Source organism: Jaculus jaculus, chromosome 1, assembly GCF_020740685.1.
Source record: "Jaculus jaculus isolate mJacJac1 chromosome 1, mJacJac1.mat.Y.cur, whole genome shotgun sequence".
NCBI lineage: Eukaryota > Metazoa > Chordata > Mammalia > Rodentia > Dipodidae > Jaculus > Jaculus jaculus.
The window spans coordinates 337,156,151-337,182,288 of record NC_059102.1 but is presented as its reverse complement, the minus strand read 5'-3'; the positions used below and the strand labels follow the sequence as shown (position 1 = coordinate 337,182,288).

General features: G+C 42.1%; 1 protein-coding gene across 1 annotated transcript in view; it reads left to right on the top strand.

The window, feature by feature from the left end:
• Nucleotides 1-26,138, top strand: part of Ush2a (usherin) — a 755,222-nt gene that overhangs the window by 598,897 nt on the left and 130,187 nt on the right. Inside the window, exons 50-54 of the mRNA XM_004672003.2 lie at nucleotides 1,280-1,503; nucleotides 6,475-6,679; nucleotides 9,667-9,864; nucleotides 11,668-11,822; nucleotides 15,090-15,288. Of these exons, the coding sequence (XP_004672060.2) occupies nucleotides 1,280-1,503; nucleotides 6,475-6,679; nucleotides 9,667-9,864; nucleotides 11,668-11,822; nucleotides 15,090-15,288 (981 nt within the window). The remainder of the gene's footprint in view (nucleotides 1-1,279; nucleotides 1,504-6,474; nucleotides 6,680-9,666; nucleotides 9,865-11,667; nucleotides 11,823-15,089; nucleotides 15,289-26,138) is intronic.

Below are 26,138 nucleotides of genomic sequence, written 5' to 3'. Positions count from 1 at the left end.
ACATTTAGACCGATACAACATGCCAAGCCTCTGTATATGCCAGTGTATATATTATTAGTCATATATAAATATCTTAAATACTGGGAAAAATTTTGAAGTGGAAATATCAGTGATAAGGTTCTTTGGAGCTACATACGTGCAGCATCTGATTAAGACATGTGCTGAACTAGTTTGTACTGAATTATTTTTAAAGAACTGAGGACTCTTTGGTCTATTTTGAAGAGTGTCATGCATAGAGTGGGTGTTTGCACAGAATCAGTTTAAACAGTTCAGATGCAGAGCACTTTGAACGTGAAGTTCTGTATGCTATCAGTCAGGACTAGTAATAAATAAACAAAACTCTAATTAAAAGGACTCATTCATCACATTGTGCGGCTCTCCAACCAGATATAAATTCTAATGTGATCGCACTGTGACATGAAGTCTAGACACCTGAATTTTAGCATAGTCTGACTCTAGAGTATTGTTTATGTATTCATGCTGTTATGTATAAATTCCTGCTCTTCGATGGCAATATCTAAGTCATATGAATTTGAGAGAAAAGAATCTGAGGAACATGTGTTGGTCACCTAAATGTGAGAATCAATGGTATTTGCTAGAAGGTCTCTAATGGCATCTCCAACCTCACAACCATGTTACATACCATTAAGGCTAACAAAATCAAATAAAATAGTGTCTGGCTGGTATGTTTGTCACTCAACACACTCAACTGATTTTAGATGAAGAAAGCAAGTCCAGAAGAAAGGAATATCTTGGTTGCTTCAGGTTTCACAAGAAACAAGTATGTGCACCCTGGAGAGAGAGGTTGAACTTTCAAGGCCCCTCTCAAGGGTTTCCCCCATTTGGGATGGTGCTTACTGGCACTTCTGATGAGTGTGCCCACAGTGCCTGGGTGAGTCAATATCCCTTGTGAGTTCTGGGAGTTCTCCCAGTCCCGACAGCCTAACCTTCTGAACGAGGGTGTTATTACCACAATGTGAGCAGGGAATCTACACGACAGAAATCCCATCTTATTTTTTATGGTACACCAGCCAAGCTGCCCCATGAATGATTCCCAAACAGCTCCTCTTATGTGTTCTTTGCTAATGAGTGTCTAGTGCTCTTGGTAAGAGGGACCCTCGCTGCACACTTAAATCACCTTCGCAGGAAAGTGCTGCCTTGAGCATGGCACCACTGCTGAGACTGCTCCAGTCTGACGTTTTTACACCAGACTTTATAGCAACCTCAGTTGTCTCCCTTCTTTTATTTCATATTCATATATAACATTTTATTGTTGCAGGGATGTTCTGTTGTGGGCAGGATTATGTGAATATGTCAGATACCATATGTTGCTCAGCCTCCAGTGGAGTGGTTAAAGCACATGTTAGGAAGAATGACCTGGTGCCAGTAAAATGCTGTGAGACTGAACTGATTCCAAAGAGCCAGAGCTGCTGTAATGGACTGGGATATAATCCTTTGAAATATGTTTGCTCTGACAAGATTTCAGCTGGAATGGTGATGAAGGTAATTGATAGAAAACTTCTTAGAAGCACTGACTTGACAATGGAAAGAGAAATGCATTTGTGAAACTATTTTTCTAAAATAGGAATATGAAAAAGCTCCTGTGTGCATTATTCATGTTCACATTACATCCATATTAATACCAAATGAGTATGCAATGATAGATGTTGTTACAATGAATTCTAAAGGAATTAATAATGATTAGCTGGTCTCAGGGAAGCCTTATCTAGCACTTCATATGAGTGTAAGACTCAGTCTGTGAGTTCAGACAGTTAGCACCACCTACACAGATAGAAGCAGGTTGCCATTCTATAGCCCTGGACATTGTATACAGAGACCACAATAGGACAACTTCAGGATCAACAGGATGGGATTTAGAATCATTGAAAAACAAGCCTTGCCACATGTCTATCAGGATATGTTCAGGGAGGTTTGGCCTAGGTGAGGAGTTGAGAAGATATCTCTGGGGTATTGGTAGTACCTAGGTGAAAAGACCCCTCCTGGGTATAGGTTAGTGGTACAGGTGGTGTCTACATGAGAAGACCTCTCCTGGGTGTAGGTAGTGGTACAGGTGTTGTCTACATGAGAAGACCTCTCCTGGGTGTAGGTACTGGTACAGGTGGTGTCTACGTGAGAAGACCTCTCCTGGGTGTAGGTAGTGGTACAGGTGCTGTCTACATGAGAAGACCTCTCCTGGGTATAGGTAGTGGTACAGGTGGTGTCTACATGAGAAGACCTCTCCTGGGTATAGGTAGTGGTACAGGTGGTGTCTACATGAGAAGACCTCTCCTGGGTGTAGGTACTGGTACAGGTGGTGTCTATATGAGAAGACCTCTCCTGGGTGTAAGTAGTGCTTCAGGTGGTATCTACATGAGAAGACCTCTCCTGGGTGTAGGTAGTGGTACAGGTGGTGTCTACATGAGAAGACCTCTCCTGGGTGTAGGTAGTGGTACAGGTGGTGTCTACATGAGAAGACCTCTCCTGGGTGTAGGTAGTGCTTCAGGTGGTATCTACATGAGAAGACCTCTCCTGGGTGTAGCGAGTGGTCCAGGTGGTGTCTACATGAGAAGACCTCTCCTGGGTGTAGGTACTGGTACAGGTGGTGTCTACATGAGAAGACCTCTCCTGGGTATAGGTAGTGGTACAGGTGGTGTCTACATAAGAAGACCTCTCCTGGGTGTAGGTATTGTCTAGGTGAGAATGTATATCCTAGGTATAGGTAGGTACTATGATAGAAGATCCTTCCATGATATAGGTAGTATCCAGATGAGAAGATATCTCCTGGTGTCGGTAGTGCCTAGGTGAGAAGACCTCTCTTTGGTATTTGTAATGCCTAGGTGAGAAGACCCTACCTGGATATAGGTGGTATCTAGGTGAGAAGATACTTCCTGGGTATAGGTAGTGCCTAGGTGAGAAGACCTTAGATAGCTCATGACTTTTTCTCAGAAAGCTTAAAATGCTCTCTTTATTTTACTTTTCTAAGGCTTCATGAAAATATAGCCATATATGGACTTCAGATCAAAATGCTATGCAAAAAAATGCCATGTACTTTTTCATATTTTGCAGTCCTAGGAACAGAATTTACAGCCTGGTATATATCTGGCAAATGCTCCACAATTGAGCCCCATACTCATGTCTACAATGATGTGTTTTTGTGTTTTTTATGCAATAATGGATATATGATTTTAGAATTCATTGTTCTTCCTTCTGGGAATTGCTATTGCATTATTTATTCAATCATTTGGGTCTTCTTTATCTTGGTTTTCCCTTGTTAAGTGCGTCTCCCTAACTGATCCTAGACTGTTTTCCTTCATGCTGTCTCTTGCCTTCATTGTTTTCAGCTCGGTGAGATAGTGTCTTAACTTTATTTCTTGAGCTTACTATTAATTTTAAAATGTTTTTAGTTATCACTTTGGTTGAATTTTTAAGGCTCTTTTTGAAGTTTAAATTTGTTTATGGCCTTATACTCTTATTTCATCTAGGATATCTATTTTAAAGAGTCTGGAAACATTACTTAAAAGTTGCTCTTTCTGTTTATTTCATTTCTTAATTTGTCTCATTTACTTTTTGGAATGATTAAATATGATTAAATATTTTTATTTGCTTTTGCTTACTCCAATTTCTGCTTGTAGTATTTGCTAACCTCTTCTTTTCCTTGGAGACTTATTGAAATGTCCCTGTGCGTATGCCATGGTGGTTGGTCCATGAATGGGCAACAACAGGGTAATCACTAATCACATGGCAGGATAGCCATTTGCCAAGAAATCACATTACTGAGAATATGTACAAACAACCTAGTACACTTCCCCGAGATAGAAGTGAAAGAGTGGCGTGGCTGAGAGCAATGAAAAATTCAATATGAAAGCAGAGGGAATTTTTGGTGTGCCATACAAAGATTTAATTTTCCATTTCACCACTTTTACTCTGGTACCTAGCTTTTTCTTTCCAATGTATCCTTTCTATTCTTAATAACACAAACTCTTTCCTGAGCTTGTCTCATTTTGTTATACCTTGTCAAATGCAGCTAGCAGCAACTCACACATAAGGCTCGCACTCGACCTCAGAACCTCAACCCTGGAGCTATGAGCTCAGCAGTGTGTGACTTACCTTAACTGCTTTCAACCATGTTGCCATGTTATGCCCATGCCACCCCACATCCTAACTCTAACTTCTTTTTTCTTTTGCCAATCCTGTCTATCCACTAAGCAGGTACCACATCTTTTATGGTTTTGGTTGTTATGACTTAAATAGACTATGCTGAAGTAAGAACCAAATGGTCAAGTTACATGATAGCTCCACAGGATAAATTAATTTTTCAACCTGATTGCAATGTAATGGACAATCATATATGTACAATCTGATATATCTTGGAATATTTACAATAATTAATAATCACATAATTGAGTATATCGTCCTCACATAATTACCAGTTTCTTTTTCTTTCTGTTTTTAAGTGTGTGTGTGTGTGTGTGTGTGTGTGTGTGTGTGTGTGTGTGTGTGTGTTATGAGTGCCTAAGTGAGCTAGGGAGATGGCTTATCACTTAAAGGTACTTGACTTCGAAGCCTGGCAGCCTGGATCCAGTTCACCAGGACCCATATAAAGACACATACACAAAACGGAGCATGCATCTGCAGTTTCTGTGCAATGGCAAGAGGCCCTGGTCCACCCATTCTCATTCTCCCTTTCTCTTCTTACAAATGTAATAAATCAAAATTTTGGAAAAAATAAAAAGAATTGTTGCAGTGTCTATGAATAGTTCCCCTTCCAATATCACAATATCACAAGAACCCAAATCAACTTTGTACATAGCCCTTGTATCAGAACGGGAAGGGAAAGAGAAATGGTGCTGTGTACGTATGGGCCTTGCTTGGCTGGCACACACAGAGTTCACCCTTCCTTTGCACTAGTCACGTGCACACTTCGCATGTGGCAGCTTCTCCTACTGAAAACAGGCCTGCAAGCCTAGTTTCTTTTTAAAGGAATAGGGGAATAAATGAATCCTTCCTGGCACTTGGCATTGCCTCTGCTCCAGATGTCTTCTTTCCAGCTTTGACAAAGGTTTGAGCTGCCATGTATGTTAATTTCCATTCAAGTTCCATAGGCTTTCTGCATTTAAACCAAGCTTTTACTGTCACATGGCCAGGTACTAACCAGACATAGAGACAAACATGTTGCTTGCCATTTTTATTTTATTTTATTTTTAATTTTATTTATTTATTTATTTGAGAGCGACAGACACAGAGAGAAAGACAGATAGAGGGAGAGAGAGAGAATGGGCGCACCAGGGCTTCCAGCCTCTGCAAACGAACTCCAGACGCGTGCGGCCCCTTGTGCATCTGGCTAACGTGGGACCTGGGGAACCGAGCCTCGAACCAGGGTCCTTAGGCTTCACAGGCAAGCGCTTAACCACTAAGCCATCTCTCCAGCCCTTGCTTGCCATTTTTAAGTGGAATTCCCATCATATATTTTTTTTTTCTGAAGCAGTAGTATTTCGATTAACTTAGGAGAATTTAACCTTTGTGCAAGAGAACTTGGATGATCAAATTTTAATAGTGAAAAGTATTCTAAGCCCACTGTGTTACTTATATACAAGAAAGAAAAGTGGACCTTAGTTCTATATGAATATTACGAATATTATCATATTCATAGATCTTGTAATTTGAGGTGATTAAGTATGTAATTTCCTCTGATGAAACACTTAGCAAAAAATATCAAAAGTTCAGAAATTCATCATAGAATAGGTCCACATATGTCAATATCTGTAATAACAAGGCAAGAAATACAGTTTTTCTGAAACCATTTCTTATAGGCCCAACTTTCTTTTTTTAAAGATTTTTTTAAAATGTTTTTATTTTATTTTTCTTTATTTGTTTATTTGACAGAGAGAGAGGGAGAGAGAAAGAGAGAGAATGGGTGCACCAGGGCTTCCAGCCACTGCAAACGAACTCCAGATGCATGCACCCCCTTGTGCATCTGGCTAACGTGGGTCCTGGGGAACTGAGCGCCCAACTTTCTTAATAGCACAGGAAGTGCGGGCTTTCAAGCAGCATGTCCTTGGCTTTCTCTGTGATGCCACTGGGAAGTGGAAACGCCATGGCCAGACTGACTCCTGTCCTATTTGTCATGTGCACACTAAGCTTCAGCTTAAGCCTAAAGTGTTATCCCACTTCACTCACAGCAAACCGGCATCATGCATTTATTTCTATTTTACCCCCTGAGGCAGCTGAGGCTGTAAGAGTGATAGGGATTTGCCCAAGTCTCCAGAGCTCAGAAGTCACAGTACTGAAATTTTCATCCAAGTCTGCATCAGTTCAAGCAGTTGCCCTTTCTTGTGGACAATCCATTTCTTTTCATGAATTTTAAAGTGTTCATTTATGAAGAAAGTGAAAATTTTCTTCTGAATGATGTAAAAGTCATTCTTGTGTCTCCCTGCTGAGCTGCGTGATACAAAATTGTGTCCTATTTGCTGACAGGAAACCAAAGAGTGTCAGACTCTCTGCCCAGTGTCTAAGGAAGCCACAGCACACTGTGGCCAGTGTGACTTCAATGCCAGCAGCCACGTTTGCACTGGAATAAAAGGGCCTTATGATTCTACAGGGAAGACATCGACTGGAGAGCTGTGTTCTTCCGCTGAAGAGACAGTTCATTCGGGAAGTGTAGACACTCACTCCTTCACAGGTAACAGACCTGCCGTCAGCCCGTGGCTGATGAGGTGAAGGGAAAAGCTGTCCAACTGTTCACACAGACTTTCATTCTGACATGACCTTGCTTCAACTCACGTCACTTCATTCCATATACTTTTGGACCTGTTGGTTATGAGGTAATTAAAGTCAAAATCTGAGTGGATGTATCCAAAAGCAGTGGTTTAATAAGATTAAGTCTATATCACATATTCCATACTCAGATGTTAGAAGACAGGTTTCAGGGAGTATAGGAAGACTCGGGCTACAATTGCACAGGGTAAAAGCTGGAGTCCATCTGACCACTCCAGGATCCTCACAGAATTGTTCATGCCTGGTACTTCTTCAGGATAGGCAGTCCCCTCCAGAGCCATCTCTACAACCACCGTAGGTACCAAGTCATAAGCACCACCTGAATAGGAGTACTTAGCACTTAGGCAGGGCTCTGTGAAGAGCACTCAAAATTTAGTATCATTTTCACATAATTCTGCTCTTTATTAATTTTTATTATTCCTCCATTATTGAAGTCTCTATATGTGTTAATGTCTTCTGAAGAAAACTAAAAGATGTGTCCGATACCATTGAGAGCCAAACACAATCAATTTTTGTGGCAGTCCCAGCACAGTCTAGCTAAGGAAACAAAGCAGTGCCTGCTGCATCAGGAATCATTATGGTAGTTCACTCAAGCAGCAGTGAGGAGAATGACAGATGTCAGGGTTGGAAATTAGGCAGGAGACTGAGATAAGAGGGAACTTGAGGTGGGAGGGTTTCCTGATCACTGCTCAGTCCCAGGGCTGTGCAGGCTACGTCTTTCAAAACTGCTCCTGTTTCCCCAAGTCGACATCTAGTACTGTCACTCACCTGATGAGGAAACTGAGGTTCAGGATTGTAAACAGAGCTGGTTGGAAGGAAACAAATCCATATCATGATGTCATCAAGAGGAGAAGGTCTAGCAAATTCCACATGGTATAGAAACCCTTCTCTGAGTATCTCACATATTTCCTAAGCTTTTGTTCTACCTCCAGTGTCCTCCATTATCCTGTCCGAGGCCTGGTCAGTGTCCTTTCCCCAGTGCCAGCTCCCCACGTCAGCCCTCTTCCCCTGTGCTAGCCCGTGGCTTAGAAAGGCCCCACGTCTACCACAGGCTGAGCACATTTGAGCACTCACTCCATCTTTCCTACTAAAATGAAATAGTCCTATGAGCAGCACTTCTGTGTTTACTGATCATTATTTTGGAGTAAGATCACGGTACATAAAAATAAATTATTGCCATGAATTCCGATCACTTCATTAAGAAAGGCCTCAAGGTAGATGGTAGTGTACCGGCCTTCCATCCTCCTGCTCCCAGCTGAAGACCGTAGTCACAGGCCCTTGTTCTTAAATTATTGAGTTTCGATCTCACAGTTCCTTACTTTTATCTGCCACTTGTAATCAAGGGCCTTTAAGACATACTTGCAGTAACCCTCTCTCAGAATGAAAAGATGTTTCCACCTACTGATGTAACTTTATGCAGGCTTTTAAAATCTCATTTCAGATGGCTTTGCCTGTCAGAAAATGGTATAAATTTAATGTGAAAACATATCTTGTGCTGTGGGGGGGGTGCAATACTAGGACTGGAACCCAGAAACTTACATAGTCTAGACAAGCAGATTACCATCAAACTACATCCCCAGCCTTAAAGTTTTAATTATTTCTTTTTTTAAATTTTGAAACAGAATCTTTCTAAATTGCCAAAGCTGGCTATAATGTCATGATATATCTCAGCCAAGTCTTGAACTCACAGTTCTCCTGCCTCAGTCTCAAACCTTTCTTTTTCCTAGAAAATGTTAAGCACCCAAATGGTTTAATTGCAATTACTACTAATGAGTATAAACTGCTTTAGCAACTTAGAATCAAAATAGATTGAACAATTTCACTGACCAAAATTCATTCACTCATCTAGTGATATACATACATCTATTTATTTATTAAGAGGCAGGAAATGACATAGAGCACTTACTAGCATGCACAGGGTACTGAATTTGTCTCAGTATGCACTCGTGTATATGTGTGTGTGTGTGTGTGTGTGTATCTATCTATCTATATATGTATGTATGCATGTATCCAGTCACGGTACTAAGAACAGCAGTTGCATAGATAAGCAGTAAGCGTGAAGCCTGTGAGGAGAATTTGCAAGTATGATGTGCTGCACTGTGTCAGTGCTGTGGTAGGAGCAAGCATAGGTGATGGTTGTGAGGAGTACCTCAAAGACAGTCCACTCACAGGGAAAGGACAGCTTCAGGGAAGATGCCTGAACTGAGAACTTTACAACAAATCTGGGCCAATGAGGTTGAAGCAAGCAGATGAGGCTGAGAGTGTTTGCAAACCAGGGAGCAGAAGTAAACCCCGTGCGTTAGGAACAACGAGCATCTCTCTACGGACCTCACAGGCTTCAGCTGCCACATGTCCCAGCATGGTTCCCAAATATCCTAGTCAGGCCCATCCACATGGAGAAGAAAGAGGAAGATGAAGGCAGGCGAGAGCTTCGTTATGAAGCGACTCAGAAGTTGGTGTGGTGGTGTGTACATGCCATCCTGTCAATATCCCCGGATGCTGACACAGGGGATCACGAGTTTGAGGCCAACCTGAACTTCAAAGCAAGTTCCAGGACCAGCTGAGTTACATAAATATCTTATCTCCAATGTTTGCTTTAAGTTATCCATTTCTCTTTGATCAGTCGACAAATCTGAAGCATGCCACCACACCAAGCTGGGAAGGGGAAACGTAGTTTCCAACCAGCAGGAGGAGGAATCAGGGAGGAAGGGAAATTGGAGGTCTAAGTATATATTTTCTTATAACTTATGAAATAATGGTATTGTTTTACTTATACATAAGGAGATGAGAGTATTAAGTGTATATTTCTTAAGCGTTTCAGCATTTTGATAATGATTCAGTATGATGGTATAAAAATAAGAAAACCTCACAGTCTGTTCACTGTCTCTCCAGATGTGAACCTTGAGCCCTACACAATTTATGACTACAGAGTTTCTGTGTGGAACAGCTATGGGAGAGGATTCAGCACATACACTAGAGCCAGCACAAAAGAAGATGTCCCTCAAGGAGTGAGGGCCCCAAGGTGGACCAAAATAAGCAGTCCTGAGGATGCCATTGTACTCAACTGGAAGAAACCTATCCAACCGAATGGTATTGAATTGAATTTAAAGTAATAATAATCTAATTTCATAAATTCATAAGAACCTGGTAATGGGCATAGTATACATTGGCATGCATCTAACTACTCAAAAGTACCCACAACTCCATGGGGAAAACTAGCAACCCACTGAGGAGGGCCCCCTGTGGAATGGGGACAGGGAGGAAAGAAGAGATGGTACCACCACATACTGTATCCATACAAAGTATGTTCTTAATAAAAAAATAAAGTGCTTAGTGATAAAGGGAATACATGTGTAAATGAGTCATTCCCCTTATTGTGTACCCCTCGTGCAGTTTTAGAGAAAATAAATAATAATTAAAAATGCCAGGCTGCAGAAATGGCTTACGGATGAGAGTGCTTGCCTGCACAGCCTAAGGACCCAGGTTTGATTCCCCAGTACCCATGTAAAGCCAGATACACAAGGCTGCACATGCATCGGGAGTTTGCTTGCAGTGGCTAGAGGCCCTGGTGTTTTCTCTCTCTCTCTCTCTCTCTCTCTCTCATAAATAAATGAATAAATTTTTTGAAAAAAAAAAGCTTGAGTCCTAATGCATATCTGAGCTGGTTTCAAACAAGCAGAACAAACAGTTAAGGCAAATTCAATCTAATGTAGAAAGAAATTTGTTTAATAAAGAACAGAAATAAACATAAATGACTGGTTATCTGTGTCAATAATCCATATTAGTTTGAGGAAATGGTTCTGTATTTAAGTGCAAATTGCTATCAATTGAAGAATAGTTTGGGGATTTTTTTTTTGTATTTGTTTTCCTCTTTAGTTGTTGATTTCTTCCCAATTAAGAGTGCTTTGGAGTTGTGGGGCTTAGTGATTGAGGTGCTTGACTGAGAAACCTAAGTAACTGGGTTTGATTCCCCAGTACCCACATAAGCCAAGTGCACATGGTGGTGCATGCATCTGGAGTTTGTTTGCAGTGGCTAGAGCCCCTGATGTGCCCATTCTCTCTCTCTCTCCCTCTCTCACTTACTCTTTCTCTCTCTTTCTTCCTCCTTCTGTCTTAAATAAGTAAATATTTTTAAAAAGTGCTTTCCAGGCTGGAGAGATGGCTTAGTGGTTAAGCGCTTGCCTGTGAAGCCTAAGGACCCCAGTTCGAGGCTCGGTTCCCCAGGTCCCACGTTAGCCAGATGCACAAGGGGGCGCATGCATCTGGAGTTCGTTTGCAGTGGCTGGAGGCCCTGGCGCGCCCATTCTCTCTCTCCCCCTCTATCTGTCTTTCTCACTGTGTCTGTCACTCTCAAATAAATAAAAAATGAACAAAAAAAATTTTTTAAAAAAAGTGCTTTCCCTGCAAGCATGAGGTCATGAGAGGACCTGAGATGGTTTGAATTTGATCCCTAGCAACCACATAAAAAGCCAGGTATCACATTCAGGCCAGTAATCCCAGTTCGTGCAGAGCAGAGACAAGAGAATTACCTGGGCTCACTGGTCAGACAGCTGGCCAAAAATGATAGCCATGATTTAGTGAGACTCCATCTGAAGGAAACAAGTGGAAAAGGGATGGAGGAGGACACCCAACACTCTCCTCTGACCTCTGCACATGCATGTTCATACATTACACACATAACCCACCACACATACTACACACATGCAAAAAATAGACAAAGCTATCTCTTGCTTGGTAGTATAATTAATAACTGGCCAGTCATCATACTATACTAACTAATTAAACTTTAGCAATGCTTTAGTAGCCCATTTCTTCAAGAATACTGTATTTGTTGTGCAAACATAGTTTAAAGGACAAGAGTCTGAAAAACAAACATTTCTCTCTGTCTTTCAGGTCCCGTAATTTACTATATTCTTCTACGAGATGGAATTGAAGTCTTTCGGGGAATATCGCTGAGTTTCACGGACCGTGAGGGGATTGGACCTCTCCAGGAGCATTCATACCAGCTGCAAGCATGCACGGCTGCAGGCTGCACAGCCAGTAGCAAGGTGAGGAGATTTGCCTGACTGTGAGAAGAAGAGAGCCATGTGAGGGCGCATCAGTGTTTCGCCTGTACATGAAGCTGTTTCCAGTGTCCCCCTCAAAGGTGTTAAGTAGAGTATTTATGTGTCTCCTCCCTGGGCCTCGGTACTTACGTCTAAGAGCAGACTTATCCAAGCACCAAGCTCTCACTAACAAAGAGCAATGAAATCATGAACCAATGTCAATACTTCTTCCCCACTCCCCACATTAATTATTTTTAGGTAATTACTATGGTTTCATAGGATGTATTTGAAGTCAATCTCATGAGGAAGCTTGGTCTCAATGCAAGGCAGACCGTTAGCACACAATAAATACCATATCACTAATTTCCTAATGCATAGTGTTACTCTAGACTTATCCATGCAAGCTCTAGAAGGAATGGGAAGCAGTCTCTTCCGATACTGGAAGAAACTGAGACACAGCTTGAGAGGTAGCGTGGTCTCCCAGCATGCAGACATGAGAGACCACCCTCGCATAGCAGCCTGGTCTTGAGCAAATGGGTGAGTCATCGCTCTCCCAGGACCAGATGAGCTGCCAGGAGGGCAGGTTGCACAAAGGGAGCAGCTTCCTATGTGTTGCTTATTTCTGACAAGTCCCACTGCCTTTCTGTTTTCCAACCTGACTTAGAAGAGGATAGCCCATCCTCCAAGGTGGGACCACCCCCATTTTGGGTTTCCTGGCTTCCAGACCCAGCAACCAAAAATAGAAAGCCCTTTCCTTTTATCAACCATAGATATTCTGTTATAGCAACAGAAACTATAGTAAGACAATAATTTTATACAAGTCCATAAAATCCCAATGCTACTCGATAACAAATTGCATTTAAATATCATAGCATGATTTCTTTTAATATTTTATTTTTATTTATTTATTTGAGAGTGACAGACAGAGAAAGAGGCAGAGAGAGAGAGAATGGGTGCACCAGGGCTTCCAGCTACTGCAAAAGAACTCCAGATGCATGCGCCCCCTTGTGCAACTGGCTAACATGGGTCCTGGGGAGCTGAGCCTCAAACTGGGGTCCTCAGGCTTCACAGGCAAGCGCTTAACTACTAAGCCATCTCTCCAGCCCTCATAGCATGATTTTAAGAGCCACAGAGAGGGTAGGAATAAACCGAGACATGCCCTTCTACCTCACAGAGACTGACTAAGGCCTTCATGCCCAACAGTGAACAACGTAACTCCACTGAGGAGGGCTCCCAAGGTAATGGGAGCCAGGGTGAGGGGATAAAAGTATAACCTGTTATAATACATAGAAAGTAAAATTTTAAAAAGTATAACATCAAGAAGCCCATGTTTTAAGTAGATAGAAACGGATAAAAGAGTCCATCATAGTTGTAAAGCTTGTGCAATAAAGTAGTCAAAGTCCGAAATTTGCATCAAAATGCCAGGGCTAGAGGTGTGGCTTAGTTGGTAAGTGCTTGCTTAGCATGCACAAAGACCTGGTTTGACATTCAGCACCACATAAACCAGTGTGGTCATATACGCCTGTAACATAGCACTTAGGGGCAAGAGGTTCAGAAGTTAAAGGTCATCCTCAGCTACATAGAGAGTTTAAGGCAGGCCAGCCTGGGATATATGAGACCCTACTAGGAAAGGAAAGAGAAGAAAAAAGAAGAGAGAACTGACAAGGGGGAAAATGTAGAGGTAAAAGAATTTTTATTTGTCTGTTTGTTTGTTTTCAAAGTAATGTCTCACTCTAGCTCAGGCTAACCTGGAATTTACTCTGTAGTCTCAGGGTGGCCTCGAACTCACAGTGATCCTCCTACCTCTGCCTTCTGAGTGCTGGGATTAAAGGTGTGTGCCACCATGCCTGGCTTGGTAAAAGAATATTTTTTGCAAGATTTGATAATCAGTTCTGAGAGAAGTAAAGGAAAGCGTCACATATGTTTTCAAGATGTGTGGCTGTGGCGACTTTTGAATAGCGGTGTTAGTGTAAGCCAATGCAAACAAAGAAACGGTTAAACGTAAGACTAAATCATTCTGAGCTCTATAAAGAACCAGCTAAAGAGAAGGGACAGAAAGCAGGGTGGTGGAAACAGACAGCATTTGTCAGATTAAATGAAAATGTCTAGCCACCTGCTATACCAGGTGACTGGGTTTTCTAGAAGAAACCATGTGAGGTTTCAAACAGTAGTTTTCAATGGAAGCGTAACAGCGTAGGCTTGGGCCGTGGCTCGGTCGTAAAGCACGTGCACCATGAGCATCAGCGCAGACCTCCAGGCCCCACGTAGAACTGGCGCAGCCGCATCTGGGGCCCAGCGCATCCGGAGTGAGAAGGGAAGCCGAGGCAGGAGCGTGCTAAACAGGGAGGAAGGGAGAAACCGCCGAGGGAGACTAGGAGCAGTGAACTGTGAAGGAGGAAAGCACAGACCCATTTCTCCACAGCCAAGCCTGTCAGAAGCAGTGAAGCCTTGAGAACAGTCTCCTCACACCCAAGTACCACATCCCACAAGTGCAGGTACATCCCACAGAACCCCAGAAACAGCCCTTGCCTGCTAGGGGGAGGCAGATGGCCTCCAATGAGCCCAATCAGATGTCATGGTTGGAATACGCTTTGAACAATGCTTTCTGCATAGACAGGACCTGTGCCTACCAGATGCCAAAACAGAGCTCATTCTATGGGAAAAAAAAAAAAAAACCTTGCATCTGGTTTTTATCCCAAACTATATCATGACATCATTGACTTATTAGCTGGTTTATTTTTCATTTTTTGCTTTTTCCTTGGTACTGTTCTAGAACATCGGGCCCATACGTCATAAAATCTTCTCAATGTCACAGGAAAATCTGCCCATTTATACTATTCACGAATATTGTGCGAACAGGTTCAGATGTAGGTTTTGCTCCATATTTACTGGTACTTAAAATGTACAAAATCAGGCTGTTAAAATGCAAAGACACCGATGGGCCATATGGAAGAGAGCTGCGGCGAGTTCGCTGGGCGGCCGGGCGGGCGCACTTGTTCAAACTGAGGGCTGCGCTCGGCCGTCAAAACCGTTGTCGAAGCTGTTGTGATAAATGGTGTTCGGAGCCTTGGGCAATGTATTCAAGGTCAGATTTCATTGTTTAAATAGGATGAGAGGGAAAGAAGGCAAAAGGGAGAAGTGCTTCTCCAAACCCTGTTAATAATACACCAGGCCAGACAACAATGTTTTAAAACAAAACTGACATTCTCATTGATCACGATTCCTAGTGAACGATGACAGAAAATTGCTGTTTAATTCCTTCGCTTGCAGGTAGTTGCTGTTACGTCCCAAGGAGTTCCAGAGAGTGTCCCACCACCAAACATCACAGCTCGGAGTGCGGAGACTCTGACCCTAAGCTGGAGTGTTCCCGAGAAACCAAACGGCATCATTAAAGAGTACCAGCTCTGGCTGGATGGGAGGGGCCTCGTCCACACTGACGCCAGTGACAGGAGGCAGCATACGGTCACAGGTGACAAAACAGGAAACTGACTGGAGGAGGCTGTCACTGCAGTTGGGGAAGGGGAGCATCCCAGGGGTGTGTGTTTGATATATGAGGTCACTTGGAAAGGACGTGTTTTCTTGACATATGGTCAGATCCCACTTATCCATGCTAACAGAAGAGCCCACACTGTCAGCAATAAGCCACAACAGTGGATAACTTCAGAAATAATTTATATTTGGCTTTGATATGCATTATGTGTAGGGGTTTTGCATCAGTATGAAGTTTTTTTTATATAAAACAAGCAGTATGATGTGTTTTCATTCCCCCAAGGATATATTCACAGATAATGGGACTAGGACAGCCAAGAATGGACTGGGAGGCAGGAAAGTCACCTAGTGAATCACACTCAGAGCTAGCTGATGGTGGACTGACTGTGACTGTTTGCTCTCATTATTGCTCTTGATTAATAGTGTCATATTTCAGTATTATTATGTCAATGCTTATCATAATGATTTAAAGATTGGACACTATAGTAGAATGATGTTAGGTAGCTGTTTACAGTGACTACAATAGTAATTAACATATTAAGCTGGGATGTTTCTTCTAAAAAGATGTATTCCCTGACATTTTTAGCTTCTCTGACATATCACTATGTCACTTTGCTGTATCTTTTCCATGTTCGTATCTGTGTGATATGTGTACATGTAAGCATATGTGGGAGTGGACATGAATGTATAGGTGCACATGCCTATGTGTGTGTTTGTAGAGACCAGAGTTTGACATCAAGTGTCTTCGTCAGTCCCTTTCCACTTTACTTGCTAACACAGGAATTCTCACTTGAATGCACAAGTCACCAATATGGCTAGCCTGGTTAACCAGCTTGCCCTAGGGAACCCTCACCTCTGCCTCCCAAATGCTGAGATCACAGTTGGGACACCAGAACCGTGTGGTATTTATTTACGTGGGTGCTGAGGATCCATGCTGTGCTCCTCACACTTGTGCGGGAAGTGCTTGATCCACTGGGCATCTCTGCAGCACTGAACTTGTACTTGAATCTTAGAATTGGTACCTCATAGTCAGAATTTCTTGTGGCATTTTTTGTGTCTTCCATACTCAAATGCAAACCCCAAGAGAGCATAGGCCTGTCCCTCTAACACCTAAAATAATTATCAGTATGTTCCAAGGAGCTGTCTAAATGTTTCAGGAGTAGATGACTTAATAGAGACTACATCATGTCCTAAGCGTCTGGCATGCACCAATTCCACTCTCATCACAAACCTATGAGGTAGAGAATTCTTATCTCTAGTTTAATGAAAACAATCATTTGAGACATTAGATATCCCAGCTCATTACTGAGATTCACTGAGTTATGCAAACACTGGTGTAAGGCTAGATCTTGACACCATAGGCAGAATCTCACCAACTTGCCCTCATCCCACATGGCTCAGAGGCCTCCATCCAAGCCCTCCTGAGCCAACGACCTCCTCCCATTGGACAGCACACCTCACAAGACTCGTGAGAAAACATGCACCACACTTACAGGAAGTGCTGTTTAAATGCACTTTGTTCTTCAGGAGACACACTCATCCAACACGGGGAGCCAAGGCAGAGGAGCAACTCCACACTGATTTGTTCTTCAGTTCCATCATTTTCTGCCTAGGAAATGAAGAGCCACTGGCAGTAACTCGGGTGTTTGTTCAAACATCCCCTAAACCCCAGAAGGGTGTGCAAGACATGCTAAGCAGCACATTGCACCCCACACCTGCAGATCTGGAGCAAGCCCAGTGATAGCAGGGATGGGGGAGTTCTCGTCAGTTCCAAAGATCGCCTGCCTTTTTTGTGTCTCCTTTCCCTGGAAGTGGGAAGACACACCCAGGGTGGAAAGGGCGCCGTTTGCCTGGCTAAAGGCTCTCCTTCCCATGGAGCCTTGTCGCCGCAAAGGGCTGCGCGGTGTGATGGACTCCGCTCACGTCCCCACCAGTGAGGCGAGCTCTTGCTGTCTCAGCTGAGCGGAAGAGACAGCGACCTGCTCGGGTGTGCAGAGCTGTCACCGCTTCTCTCTACAGCACTCAGCCTGCATGGCTTCCCAAAACACAGGGCACTGCCCACTGGCTGGGGTCCACATCACACAGAGGTGTTCTAAAACATAACCACTGCTTCTGAGCTGCCCCCAGCCACAAGGGAAGTTGACAGTGACAGTGAAGGTGGACCTGTGGGTGCTTCACAGGCAAGGCAGGAGGCAGAGGTGGGAAACAAAGCGCCTTGGGGTAGAGGCCCAAGAGATGGCTGAGCAGCTAAAGGCGCTTACCTGCAAAACCTGACATGCCAGGGCTCGATTCTCCAGATTTCCAAAAGGGTGCATGTGTCTGGAGTCTGTTTGCAGGGTAGGAGGCCCTGGAGTGCCCATACTTGCTCACTTATTCTGCCTCTTCCTCTCCTTCTCTCAAATAAATGAACATTTTTTTAAAGGTGTTGAGGTAGAAAAAGAAATAATGACGGGATGTTTAGCGTGTCTGATGTGCATGTGTGTGTACATGTGTGTGTACATATGTGTGCAGGTTCACATATGATGTGTGTGTGCATGCAGAAGCCAGAGGCTAGAATACAGTGTCTTCCTCGATCACTGTCTACCTAGTTCACTGAGGCAGGCTCTCCCACACGAAGCCGTGTTTCCTTATGTCAGCTACTCCAGACAGCCAGCTTGCACTGGGATCTCCTTGCAGGCACACCCAACCCTGCCCACCTGGCATTTGTGTGGACTCTGGGGAGCTGAGCCTCACTCCTCACACTTGCATGGCAAGAGCTTATTCACTGAGCCATCCCTCAAGCTTCACAATGTTAATGAGAGCTTCAAAGGCCGACTTGAAGCACGTAATATGATGGACCAGTAAAAGTTTCACAATAAACCCAGATACAGAGCTACCGAAACTTCTCCCAGTCTATCTGCCTAACAAGCCCTGGCTTTGAATGCTTGCCAACTGTACGGATGTGTGCTAGGAGCCAGCATTTACATGCCAGCAGACCAGATTCAATTATAATGTACAAACCCACAGGATGGATGGCCTCATTAATTATAAAATAATTGCAAATTTCTTTCTATAAATCCCTTCACTCCGTCAATTCTTCTTTTCATTGTCATTCTTAATCAATATTTTCATGTCAAAGAGGAATTCATATATGCACCCTGGAGCCGGAAATCATTGCATTAGAATAAATATTTTAAGGTTATCCTACCGTATTTTAACTTTTACAAAATCAAAAGGTAGAAATTTAAGTCATTTGATTCAACTTTCTGTTTTGTTTTAAATACATTTATAGAATTTTTCACTTGGGCTTGAAAGCCCACAAGAGGGATTTCTTTGTGGGCAGAGGAAATCAGCCATCATTCCCCAAGGCTCACAGTTCCTATGGAACAGGAGAGGCAAGGAGACGCTGCAGCCAGGCTGGCCACAGTCCTGCATCTGCACCTGCAGAGAACTTCGCAGACTGACCAAAGGTCATGCAGAAGCCTTCTATAATGTGAATGAGTGCTTATTGTGTTCACAGGATAAAGAAAATAATCAAGTTTATTCCTAGCTTATCTTAGATGCTTGATGTCTGCCTGAACCTCTGAGGATACATGTTTTGATTTTCTCATTGTTTCGAAAACCTTAGCATTCCCAAGCCCACAGAGCACTAATGAAGCCATTGCTCTCGCCTTCCCGGAGCCTGAAAACAATGTGGGTCTTCAGAATGACAGGAGGAAAGCCAGCACCTTGCCTCAGCCCCACTGTCTCCATGCTCATTTTTAATTACCTCAACGCTTTGGAAACATGATCCTGTAAATGCTTTGTGGGAATAGAGCGGGATGCACTCATCATGTGAAATCCATAAATTGCTTATAATCCTCTCAAGATGTTAAAAAAAGCATTCAGTAATTGAAGACAGGAAGTCCTCGGTTAATTATTTAGAGGTGTTATCAATGCTTTAAGTAAACTGAAGCATTTTCAGCTATCTCCCTGAGCCTGATCCCATGGGGACCTAGAGGCAGTCACCATCTTCTCATATTCGCTAATGCAAACAGCGCACGGCAGGTCGTCAATAGAAGCCTTTCCTATCTTTTGTACTGAACACACCCACCGTCCTGCACATCACAGTATGGCTATAAGTTATGGCTTTGTTTCTCTGTGGGTCATCACGACTTTATAGGCCAGCCTTCTCATGTGCTTTAGGGGTAGGGGAACAGGTGAAATGATTACCTAGATAGATTATTGAGTCCACTGAGAAAAGTGGAGGAATGAATTATGTTCTCTTAAGCAGCAGGTCTGATGAGGGCTTAGGTGTCTCTTAACACTGGGGAAACATTCCAGAGTAATTAATTGAAAATTGTGGGGCTAAAAAGCCAGATGTGGTGGCTCATGCCTGCAATCCCAGGATTTGAAAGGCTGAGGTAGCATAGCTGTGAGTTCAAGGCCAGCTAAGCATGGAGACACACACGTGGTCACAGCGCTGGGGACGGGGAAGACCAGAGAATCTCTGGGACTTGCTGCCTGGCTGAATAGCTGAATTGGTGAGTTGTGGGTTCAGTGAGAGGCCTGTCTCAACTAAACAAGGTGGCTAGATCCCGAGGAAGATATGCAACATCGATCCCTGGCCTCCATGTACATGTGCACACACAGTGCATATGTACATACACACATATACACATGCACAAATGCCACACACATATATACATTCAAAATGATTTAAATCTGCACCTGCTAAAGTAGACCTTGTAGCACAAGCCTGCAATCCCATCTACTGAGGCGACCAAGGCAGGAGGATTGCAAATGGAATGCTGGCCTGAGCTACAAAGTGTGTCAGCTTGGACAAATTAGTGAGACCTTGTCTCAAGAAGTAAAAAGAGGTCTGAGATGTAGCTTATTGATGGAGTGCTTGCCTAGTGTGTAGGTTCAATCCCAAATACCACCAAAAACAAATTTAAGCTATGCATAGTTATGGAATGCCATGTGATGCTTCTGTGCATGTATTCATGGTGCAATGTCAGAATCAATATGGCCTCCTCAATCGTTGATCATTTCCTTATGCAGAAAGCCTTCTGGATCCTTTCTGAGAAACACTCCGGGGAATTACCATTGTCTGGAGTCAGCCTACTCTACAGCAGCATGCCAGAACTTCTTTCTCCTAACTCAGTCCCCACTGATGAACCTTTGGAATTACAGACTCTTGGCTGCTTGGTACTTCCTTAGGAAGTGATGGCTAACACTAGAGAAACTTCTGTTGAACAATGTGGAAGAGCAATTACTGTCTGAAATTGTAACAAAGTACCTTTCCCTGACAGTTCATCTGGAGATTAAAAATCAGAATCAAGCTACTCTTTTTCTCTTTTGAGACAAGCCCAACAGACTGACTTTTCTTTATGTGGGAGAGCAAGAGTGAGAATGAGAGAGAGCTAGAGAGAGAGAATTGATGCACTAGGGTCTCCTGCCACTGCAGTCATACTCCAGATGCATGTGCTACCTTGTGCACATGTGTGACCTTACATGTTTGTGTCACTTTTTGCATCTGGCTTAAGTGGGACCTGGAGAGTCAAACATGTGTCCTTAGGCTTCACAGGCAAGTGCCTTAATTGTGAAGCCATCTCTCCAGCCCAGAAATAAGCTACTCTTTACAGAGTGAATAAAGTGTGACTGACATTAACATGAATTTTGCCAAATCATATTTTTATGAGGCATCGCCAGATTTTTTACAGTCCCTTTTTAACACACATTTACTCTTGAAAGTAATGTTACTTGAAAGTGTAACTATAATGAGTTTGGTTATATGATGCCTCTTTCCTTTCAAAGCGAACATGATCTCCTGTAGGGAAATTCAGGGAGTTTTTAGCCCCAGTCATCTTTGCTATTGTGAAATGTTAAATGCCTGGCTTTCCTCCATGCCTCTGCCATTCTCCGCTCTACAAGGCTGTCTCCTACTCTTCTAATTCAATACTGAGCACTTGAATGATGTTTTCTTTTCTCCTTCTACTCTTCGACTTCAGGATTAAGTTACAGTCAGAATGGTTCCTTTGAGACATCTCTTTATTTCCCTCTGCTCATCCTGATCAATTCATGAGTAGTTTTCAATTGGCATGCCCTTTTCATTGCCTGTTGCTAATATTTCGTGTATATTTCATTTTAAGGACTATCAGTAGGGGCTTACTTAAAATGACAGCAAATTCCATTGAAATGTGTGGATGTTATTGAGTTTTACTGAGTCATATATATGAAAGGTCATTCAGTTGGTATAAATCATCCACACCAAATGTAGCTCATGCTTCACATACTGATGATTTAAAAGAAGCCTATTAGTAATCCAGCCTCCTCATATGAAAAATATAAGATCTTAAAAATATGGAAAATGACAGCTTCAGACATTGTCTTCCCTCATGCTAGCCCACAACTGAACTAAGCACAATCATGCCCACAGTTTACAGATGTGAAAACTGAAGCAGATAGCCAGGAAACTTGTTGCTGGTTGTGGGTCAGTAACTGTCAGAACTACTGGGCCCAGCATGCTCCACTCCCTCAGCACATGACTTGTGAGAATATTCAAAGTGACAAGATTGAAATATAGATCCTCACATGGATATGTTATGTTAGGGGTTTCCCCAGCCTTTCAACTATGTTATTTTCATTATAGGACCAGGAGGACTGTTCTAATTGTTGTGTGTCAGTTCATTTAGTCCAAGCACACAAGCTCCAGTCCTGGCCTCACTCTTCCTGATCTCGGAGATCATGCTCTTTTCCAGCTCTCAATGGTTAGCGTGTCATCTCTGAGGTGATGAGATAAAATAATGCATATACCAGGCATTAGTGTGGGCAAAGATGGTCTTAACACCTGTGGAGTGCAAGAAGACAAAAGCATGTTAATTAAACCTTAGCTAGCATGTTACTTATGTAACTTATAACTAACTCCTTTCAAAATAATTGTAATTCTCCTAAAATATGCTTTCTATGTAGATATCAAAGAAAAGAGAAGTAAAAAAAAAAAGCCACTGAAAATAACACAATATTTTTCCCTTCAGTTGTGTAGTTTTTGTAGTCACTCATTCATGCACTCCATCCTCTTCATACATTTATTTCATTTTTTAAAGACTGGAAACATGGACAGTTAAGAGTTGTCACCCAAAGTAACAATGAAGAAGCTGCCACAGAGTCTTTGGCCCCCGAGGCACTATTTCATCATTGGAGAGACAACCACTAATGAGCTTTAATGCTTTCAGCTATACAAGCCTTAGGTAGTGGCAAGAATGTAGAGCACAGATTTGTCTGTTCTTCAAGCTGACCATTCAATAACTGTGTGTTTAAATTAAGAAATCAATTTAAAGTAGAATAAAAATCTAAATGTGAAGCTCTGAAAATACTATAAGGTGGCATAGAGAACATACTTCAAGACATTGAAGTAGGCAATGGTATTTTGGATACGATCCCAGAGCACAGGACACAAAAGCAAAATTTGATAAATATAATTGATTTTTTTCCAGGGTGAGATACAGAGATCAAGTTTCAATATTCTTCATGTTAATATACATTTTTATACAGTACCACTTATTAAAAAGCTGTATGTATTGGCATCTAGTTGGTGCTATGTGGGCCTGTGTGTCTCTTTTTACAAAAGTACCATGCAATTTTGGTTATTAGGGCTTTACAATATGTCTTGAAATCAGGTATTTTGATGCCTCCTTGACCTGGCAATGACTAACCTTCCCTGATTTCTAGACAGAGAGTTTGTGTTCAAAGGTGGGTTTTCTATGCCCATTCCCCATTCATCCTAGTGCCCCAGTAGCATCAAGAAAAGCAAAATCCCTTCACCCCTAGCATCATAATCTGCTGGGTAAGCCAGGAACAGACTGATGTCAGTCCCAGATCTGTGATGTGATCTGTGAACTGACCATGTTCAATGCAAACACCCACAGCAAGTCCCTTCAACACATCCTCCTGAATTGAGCACACACTCCCAGGCCACTTGAGATTCCACTTCTTAAACCATTGCTGAACATTGCCTTTTAGAGTGCCAGACCATGCTCACTTCTATAAGCAAATGACAATTTCCATTTTTATGCACAAGAATTTTCCTCTTAACCATTGTCTTTATTAAAAATACAGATAAATACCATTGAAAGGGTAAGGCAGGCTCTCTAATCACTTAGAAAATTATTGCTATGGGTGAATTTATCCCTCTGTTGGACCTGGGTTGGCCCAGCCCAGCCCCTTAGACCTTACTTTCCACAGCTCCCCACATGCAAGGAGCTCCCTGAACTTTCTCTTCTCTCTTTTGTTCTGTTTTATTTTCCAGCCCCTCCACATGGGACCTCTAGAGATGTGGGTGTCTTTCCTTGGCTCTGTGCTTCCTTCAATAAATATAATAATATAATAATTTTAAAAATACATCAAGCTCTCTAATAAAATTCACTGTGCCTCTTGATGGTTTGTTTTCTCTTATTTCTCTAATATTCATCTTAAAATTGTTTTTGGCAGTTACTGCTTACCTAAAGCCAGACCAATCAGAATACAAAGTGAGGAAAGAAATGAGACCATGGTTTCTGTCAGACTTTTCCAGGGAAATAGCTAATACTCTCAAGGAAAAACTGTGTACAAACATGTCTTCACTTTCATCCACCATGCTTATATCTAGCTTTCAGGACAAACACCGTAAAGTAGTTATTTACTCATAAATAACATTGATTTTGTTACTATTTAGTGAGTGTTCCATAGACAGTAATGATATCCAAGGAGAGCCTCCAAGTTATGTGAAATAGACATGGTGGTCAGGGACACCCATAGTACTGTAAGGAAAGACCTGTTTGGCCACATCATAGCAACAGACTTGTTCTACCTCGTGGCCCCACAGCCCTGTCTTGTTCATAGAACACTTGTGTGGGTTTACTCTTCTCAAAGCAATATTTACCTAGAAACCATACAAAGATAAAAATCCCTAGTCTCAAAGACTATTTATTCTGGTATGAAAAGTAAGATAGTCAAGATGAAATGGCATGACAATGGCTAAGATACCCTATTTCAGTAGTAGGAGTAAAAAGTAGACATTGTTAAGGTAACTTGATCTACCTCTGCAAAACCTGATGTTCATTCTTGGAACTTCCCTATTGTTTTCTTTTGAGCCTTGTGTTCTATAATCTTAGCATTTTCCCATAAGCCTTTATCAAACACATATGACTTGGGTATGGCTTAGATCTTTAGTCATATCCCTCATCTAAAAATCAAGTAAACATCAAAATTATGTAAATCCTTCATGCAACCAAATTGAAGATTAGAATCAAATAACTTCCTGCATCTTATCACTAGGTTGATAAGGAGCACAAAGGGCTCTGAAGCAGAAGGCTCGAGCCAATCCAGACACATAAAGTTACGGTTTGCTGAGAGCCAGGGCCCAGACACCTATCCTGAATGAATCCAGTCGTACATTTCTCCACTCATTTAGTAAGCACCACCTCTATGCTCTGTCACCACTGGCAAAGCCAAGCCTAGGCACTTTCAGAGAATAGGTCACAGAAGGGGAGAGAGTTCACAGACACATACTCAAACACCACAGAATATTGAAGGCTAGGAACAACTACATTTAAAAGGATAAAACAGAGATTTTGGTGCATTATGTACAACAGAAGAGACAAAAATCTTTTAAAATGTATCATTGAAGCAAAAAAATAGATAAAGTGACAGGCTGATGTGTGAACATGTCCTCAGGAAGAATCATTCCACCAAAAGAGCAAAATGTGTGAAAGTGCACCTAGAAATTTAAGGGAAAACACACACACACACACACACACACACACACAGAATCATTGAATACATGCTATACTTAGCTTAAGTTTGGCATGTAGACTAAAAATTGTTCTTTCAACAAAACTTAAGACATCTTTAGTATTATTTGAACATTCCCAAGAATCAAAGTAAGATCTTATAAGCCTCAATACACTTCTTGTTGAATGCTGCAGAACCTTAATGTTGCTTCTGAGGAGATAAAATACTACCTGAGTATTCCATTTCATCTTCTCATATAAGCTACATGCTATAGTGATTCCCCATTTTGCAGATCAATAGACCAAGGCAAAGTGAAGCTAGGTAACTTTGTCCAAGGTCACCAGCCACGGATGCTGAAATATAACAATATACAACTTCTGTCATAAATGGATTGAGTCATTCTTTATTTCCGGAGCACTTATTGAACAGTTGCTGTGCTGCCTCATGTAATAAATACAGAAGAAGTAAATAAGCACAAGGCCCTCACTAAATTATCCTTCATGTGCAAGACAAAGATCTATATGTCAAAAGAGGGAAAGATGGGACACGATGAACATCATGGTGAAAAGGTAAAAAGCTATTTGAAGTGTTGGCTGGTGTTAATATGAGCTGAATATGGCTTGCAGCTAGATAATGTGGAATATAACCTTCTTTTATTTTTTCCTGCCCCTGTTTAGATAAGAGGCAGTTGCAGAAGCTAGGGTGGTTGGTCTGGAGAAAACTCAGGGGGACTTGATAACTGTCTGCAAATATTTAAGGAACTGTCAGGTGGAAAAGAAATTAGATTTGTTTTATATGTCCCCAAGGGTGGAAGCAGCAAAAAGATTTCACCACAATATAAGGAAGGACCTTCAAACAAAATAAGGAGGACCCTAGAGCTCCTTAAACAGGGTGTGGACTCTCTGGGACATGCAGCGCTCCCACGGTGAAAGTGGGACAGTTTGTTCAATGACATCTTGACCAGGGAAAGTGGAAGAAGAATGGGTGTCCTGTGTGAATTTTAAGGTCTCTTTTAAGGCTGAGAATTCATTTCTATTAATAAATGGAGAGTCTATTAATGTGACTTCTCATAAGGTTTCCATATATTTAATGAAAATT